Genomic DNA, 5,569 nt, shown 5'->3' with positions numbered 1-5,569 from the left:
TCAACCAATCAACCAATCAACCAATCAACCAATCAACCAATCAACCAATCAACCAATCAACCAATCAACCAATCAACTCCGATCATCTCTTGGGACATGCCGACTTCCATTGGACAAATAACGTGTTCTCGATTCATTACTTCTTCCGGTGGCTCTTATTCCGCACACTGCTACTCCGGTCAGTTCGGAGCTGCTGCCTCGATAGGTAGTCGCATAGATTGACACAAATTGTACAACTGCGCTAACCATGTGGAGCCTAAAGAGCCCCAACCTAGGGAAAACAGCCGTGTTAGCCAATCGTATCGCTCAGCCCAGAATCGTTCACATTGAACAAATCTCATCTGGGCGAGCAGGTTCGGCTGTCACGATGCTGTATACACGTTATCTTTTCCCCTCTAAATATGAGCAACAGTCACCGAGCAGACGCCTCATCACTGATTTTTGAGTTACTGTACTGTACAGTATCATCAGGTGCACACTCATTAGTCAAGAAGTCCGCACGTGCGAATTCCTGTGGTCGCCCAATACAGCACCTGAAGAAGAAGACCTATAATATATAAGGAAGCAACGACATAGTCACAACCCCCCAAGCGTACGGCACTCATCCAAATTCCTCTCACATAGCCGATTCTGGTGATCCTGCCCCGATGGAAGCCGAAAAGATCGACCAATTCTCAAAGTTCCTGACGGAATCGCAAGCCGAATCCCTAAGAAGGATCAACGAAAATGTTCGCCGTTGTGAATCTGATGCTGAAAAATTCTCTCTGTGCAGAGACATGCGCGGTCAACTGATGGAACAACATACTTCAGTGGACATTTGTGGCGGTCACCGAGCAGATAATGCTTGCCATCTGCCCTAAATATAAAAGCTACAATAGGAAGAAGCAGCCGCAGGAGAAGGTCGGTGACGACGAAGAATGACAATATATTGTGGACATTGATCCACGATTTGGGGAAATATAGGGTAAAAAAAAAAAAAACAGTTCACCGCTACAACCCTCAAAATCATACAGCGATGCTGTTTTCGTAAGAAAATGCAATTATGCTGTCAACCGAGAGACGCTGTTGTGGATGAAAGCGGAGTGAGTGGTTGCAAGCTAAGAATACCAAAGGCGGTGTGCGCCAGGGTCTGTCTCTTGACCGGAACGGAACATCTGGCATGACCATTCAATGTAAGTACTGTACTGCAACTACAGCTGCAGACACAGACTTTTCATTCAGTTCAAGTAAACTATTGTACAATATAATTCTATTTGACGATCCACACCAATGGTGCGTAAAGTGACGATGAGTTCCAGTCTCTCAGTTCTGACGGGTTCTGAGACCGACTCCCGCGCCATTATTGGGGCCAAGGCAAGGCCCCCCATTCTTTCGACCTGGATGTTGCCAACTTTGGAGCAGAGTGCGCCACCACGGCGGGCCCTGAGATTAGAAACAGGCCATAATACAAAGACCGAAGCTCAGTCCAACAGCTTCTTCAAGGACTTGTTCTAGTTTGACCCCGTGGCTACAGCTTTAGTCTGTGGCTTTAAAGGAGGCTATTTCTGAAACCACAGCGTTTCTGATATTTATAACTGTGAATGTCACACCATCAACCACATGACTCATCTTCTTTCAAGTATCACGGCTTGCAGGAAACTGTCATCAGAATGATATCTTATCTTTTGCCCAGGGCATGGTCGATGCCGGCGACATCGACGGTGGCTTGTGCGAAGCGATGGACTGTGGCTCGGGAAGGACGGAGTCTAGCTTGTTCTTCTGCGAGGAACCAGACCAAGAACGATGCCTCCATCGACGGCGATAGCTTCGTCTTCTTTAGACTAGCTTCCCGTTCGTTGGAGAATGTGCCCAATGCCACTCCATGTGCTAGCTGCTTCACGTAATGTCAATGCACCACATTGATATTCTTTCGGTGCATTGATATTCTTTCAACCATGCTTTTACAATCGCGGGGATGTGATGAATGCCAAAAATTGCGTCGTAAAAATGTGGTTGATGGAGGGTGGGTGGCGAGGAGGAAAGTTGGGGGTTAGTTAACTGTAAGTACCTCAAATTTGTCAATTCAATCCAACCCCTAGCATCATCACTGCTTGTAGACGAGTAAAATGAATCATTGTGCAATATCTTGTGCAGGTCCTCATTTATCAATATGAGTCCACCCACCACTTTCACAATCGCATGGGTGTAATCTCATCGGAGAGTCTTGGAGACAGCACGAACCTCCTCACTCGTACTGTACCACACCTTCATTGTCTTCACCTTGTCTATAGTCGGAATCAAGCTACAGAAAAATACATTGAAGTTCAAACGTCTCATGCCAACAGACCGCCGCAGACAACAATTTGACATCTGAACGTTGACTGAACAAATTGGTTTTCGGCGATTGGTCTATCAATCATGCCTTCAGAAGATGGTTCTTCTCGGGGCACATACGCTCCAACGTGTTCAACAGGTCTACGCTTTGGCCGTCGCAGAACTGTGAAGAACGAAATTCTGTCTTTTTTCGTTGATATGCCGCCGCCCTGGAGCCAAATGATTTGTGGCCCAGAGTACCTTTTCCCAAGGTCAAAAATTAATTTCCTCTCTTCAGCCCATTTGTATATAACAGCTTGCTTTCAATTCGTAAGCACTGGATAATCTACTTTTGACATGATATACGAACCATGTTCTCGTCATTCTGAAGCAAGTTGTCGAGTTCTCGTGCGCAATCGGGTAGAAGAGGGATGGGTAATCTCAGTAAATTTGACCTGCCAGGGATGATTCCCATATCTTCGGAAGCTGCTTGGAGGAAACCGTAAGGAGGCAGATTCTGCGCAATCTCAATTTGAACATCGTCCGGTATGCCGGAGAGTGCCTTCAGAGAACCATCTTGAATCATCTTTGCCACTTTCTTACAACTCGTCTCAAATGAGCCCGGGATGTCAAGATAATCTATCAGTCCCGACCCAGCAGACTCACAAAAATATCACACATCAATGTCGCCCGTTCGATTGCCGCTAGTACGCCAGGTTGATAAGGAGAGTTGAGATAGCAGAGATCAAGTCCGTAACGTCGGTGCGACATGATACCTTTGATGGCCCGTTGCAGAAATCGAACCTCGGCCTTCACTGTCACAGTACGAGCCCCGTATACGTTGACCTCTCGACGGTCGGTATAAAAACATTATATTTAATGACGATGTCCGTCTCGTATTGAGAAGACGAAGCCGTGTCGATGAGCCACACAAGGATAGATTTAGGCACCGCCATTCCATTAATTTTCTCACACTGGCGTGGTTAGATGGCGAAAGAGACGCAATGTCACGAGCCTCTGGTTCAGTCAACAAGATGTACTGCACAGCAGGAGATTTCTGTCTGGGCTGGTTCGCCCGTTGCCGGCCCTCTTTCAGGCTTAAGGAGTGAACGGCGGAATGTTCATTTGCAGGCTCCTGTGTGCTACGATCGTGGGCAATGAGGAAGTTGTGGCTCAATAAAGTTCTCGGGGGAAAGCCAGGTCATTTTATCGTCGAGGCGAATGCAGTATGCGCACGGGGTATTAGCTTGGGAATGATCAGCATACCGACAATCCCCGGCTTTCAGCCGCCTTGCTACCCCGCAACTTCCGTCTCGTGATACGTCACATGACTGTCGACCAAAGCCAATTTCAAAATATGGGCGAGTCGCGCTCCAACTCCATGGCATGACTTCATCGCAAGGATGATGCGCCCTCTTCTTCTATCAATGTCCGGCCGACGGGTGGTCCAAAGCTTAGGCAACTCCGACCCAACGAAACAACCCTTCGTGAAGCTATTCTCTGTTCTCAACAGGCCTCCACCGAAATACGATGGTCATGTTCCTCTCACGAACTTGGAAAAGGCTGCCCTGGGCGTTGGTGCGGCCGTCGGAGCCTTTTTGAATCCATATCGAGCTGGTACGTCTACTTAACTCGGTCATTGGAATGCTGTGACTGATCACTCATGCTACAGACCTAGTTGCTGCGACTGGCGAGGTGACCGCTGGTCCTTTTCTCGAACGTCTTCGAGACACGATGCTCGCAAGTGAGACCGGCCGCCGCATACTACGAGATCGACCTCGAATTACACCGAAGACTATGCCTCTCGACATGTTACGCTCATTACCAGAAAACACGGTCGGCCGCGTTTACGCAGCCTTCTGCGAGCGCTATCAATTCTCCCCCGACGGGAGGGATAAAGTCAGGTATATCGACGACGAAGAGTGCGCCTTTGTGATGCAGAGGTACCGAGAATGCCATGATATCTATCATGCAGTTCTGGGCCTTCCGCCATCCTTTGTCGAGGGGGAAATCGCATTGAAAGCATTCGAGTTTGTCAATACCGGTCTACCCATGACAGCCCTGAGTTTGTTTGCTGTGGCTAGGCTAAAACCCCAGGAGCGGGACCGCTTCTTCCGCATATACCTGCCATGGGCCTTGAGAAGCGCCTGCCGCTCTAAGCCTCTGATCAATGTTTACTGGGAAGAAGAACTAAGCACTGATGCAAACGTGCTTTTGACGCGCTTGGGCATGGAGAGACCCCCCGATATGCATGACCTTCGTCGGAAGGCTAGGAAGTGATGCACGAAGCCCGTGGATCTGAGTCCCCACGAGTGGCATTATTGGGATAAACATATATATCTTGTTCATATATTTCGCGATTCCAAGTAAGCCGACCAATGTCGTAACCCCGCAATCCAATGCTTCGCTTCCGACTTCTCAGAGAGCTGCTCAAGGACAGCCACAGCCGGATGCGACGCCAATTCCAGCCCACTCCGACCCTGACAGCGCAAAATATCGGAAATGGAGAGGTGGATGATATGTGTCGCCAATCCGCTCGTAGGAGGGAACTGGTTTATAATGTCCAGTGCTTTTGTCCAATGCTCAAATGCCACGTCCCAGTCTGATACGACGTGTCGCAACTTCGCAAGAGTGATATAGAGCCGCAACCTTCCCACCTTTGAAACGCCCTGCTGTGAGATGACGTTGAAGCAGAGCTCTTGAGACTCGGGATATCGCCCCTGAGCGTACAAGGACTCCGCCAGGGACAGCTTCAAAAGGCTTATTGCCGGCGCATAGGCGCTCTCCCCCCGTGCGAGCTGTGTTCGTAGGACTCGTTCCGCGCGCAACGGATTGTCAAGTTCTCGAAACGTGTCTGCTAGTTCGCACACCAGATCAGGTAGATCTTCATCGAACACAACATCCCCGCATTGATCTGCCGCATGTGCCTCCAGATATGTAAGAGATTCTCGAAATCGGCCCTGGAAACGAAGGAGTCTCCCACGAAGGACGTCCATGCGGAAAGCCACAACCTCTTCGGCTGGCGTATGATGTAACGGCTGCCATGCGTCGAGGGCCTGCATCGATGCTGCTAACTTCTCATTCTGAAAAAAGTTCAGCGCATGCTGGATGATAGTACTCCCTGCTGCAACATGCATTATGGACTTCACACCCATCTGGTACTGGCTTCGGTATTCTGAGATGTCGCCGATCGTCTGAACAGCTCTTGCGAGATCTCCGCCCGTCCGATGCAAAACACATTCTCTTTGCGCAATGCAGGCGTGCACGTAGCAGTCAT

The 5,569-nt window shown here is 49.2% G+C and overlaps 3 protein-coding genes across 3 annotated transcripts; 2 read left to right on the top strand and 1 right to left on the bottom strand.

Annotated features, from left to right (window-relative positions):
• Positions 1-647: 647 nt before the first annotated feature.
• Positions 648-1,494, top strand: J7T55_014069 (uncharacterized protein; the record flags this gene model as incomplete). Its single annotated transcript, XM_053136349.1, has 4 exons — positions 648-728; positions 811-900; positions 1,079-1,172; positions 1,283-1,494. 4 exons carry the CDS (start codon positions 648-650, stop codon positions 1,492-1,494), a joined length of 477 nt encoding a protein of 158 aa, XP_052986072.1.
• A 901-nt stretch (positions 1,495-2,395) lies between these two features.
• On the bottom strand, positions 2,396-2,878 carry J7T55_014068 (uncharacterized protein; the record flags this gene model as incomplete). The annotated part of the gene is made up of 2 exons (XM_053136348.1): positions 2,396-2,476; positions 2,663-2,878. 2 exons carry the CDS (start codon positions 2,876-2,878, stop codon positions 2,396-2,398), a joined length of 297 nt encoding a protein of 98 aa, XP_052986071.1.
• An 817-nt stretch (positions 2,879-3,695) lies between these two features.
• J7T55_014067 (coenzyme q biosynthesis protein) lies at positions 3,696-4,572 on the top strand (the record flags this gene model as incomplete). Its single annotated transcript, XM_053136347.1, has 2 exons — positions 3,696-3,909; positions 3,965-4,572. The coding sequence occupies 2 exons, from the start codon at positions 3,696-3,698 to the stop codon at positions 4,570-4,572; spliced, it is 822 nt and encodes a 273-aa protein (XP_052986070.1).
• Between the last annotated feature and the right edge of the window lie 997 nt (positions 4,573-5,569).

This window comes from Diaporthe amygdali (genome assembly GCF_026229845.1).
Source record: "Diaporthe amygdali strain CAA958 chromosome Unknown NODE_111_length_5569_cov_79_898216, whole genome shotgun sequence".
NCBI lineage: Eukaryota > Fungi > Ascomycota > Sordariomycetes > Diaporthales > Diaporthaceae > Diaporthe > Diaporthe amygdali.
Note: the sequence above shows the minus strand (reverse complement) of the source record. Positions and strands in the feature narration are given on the sequence as shown.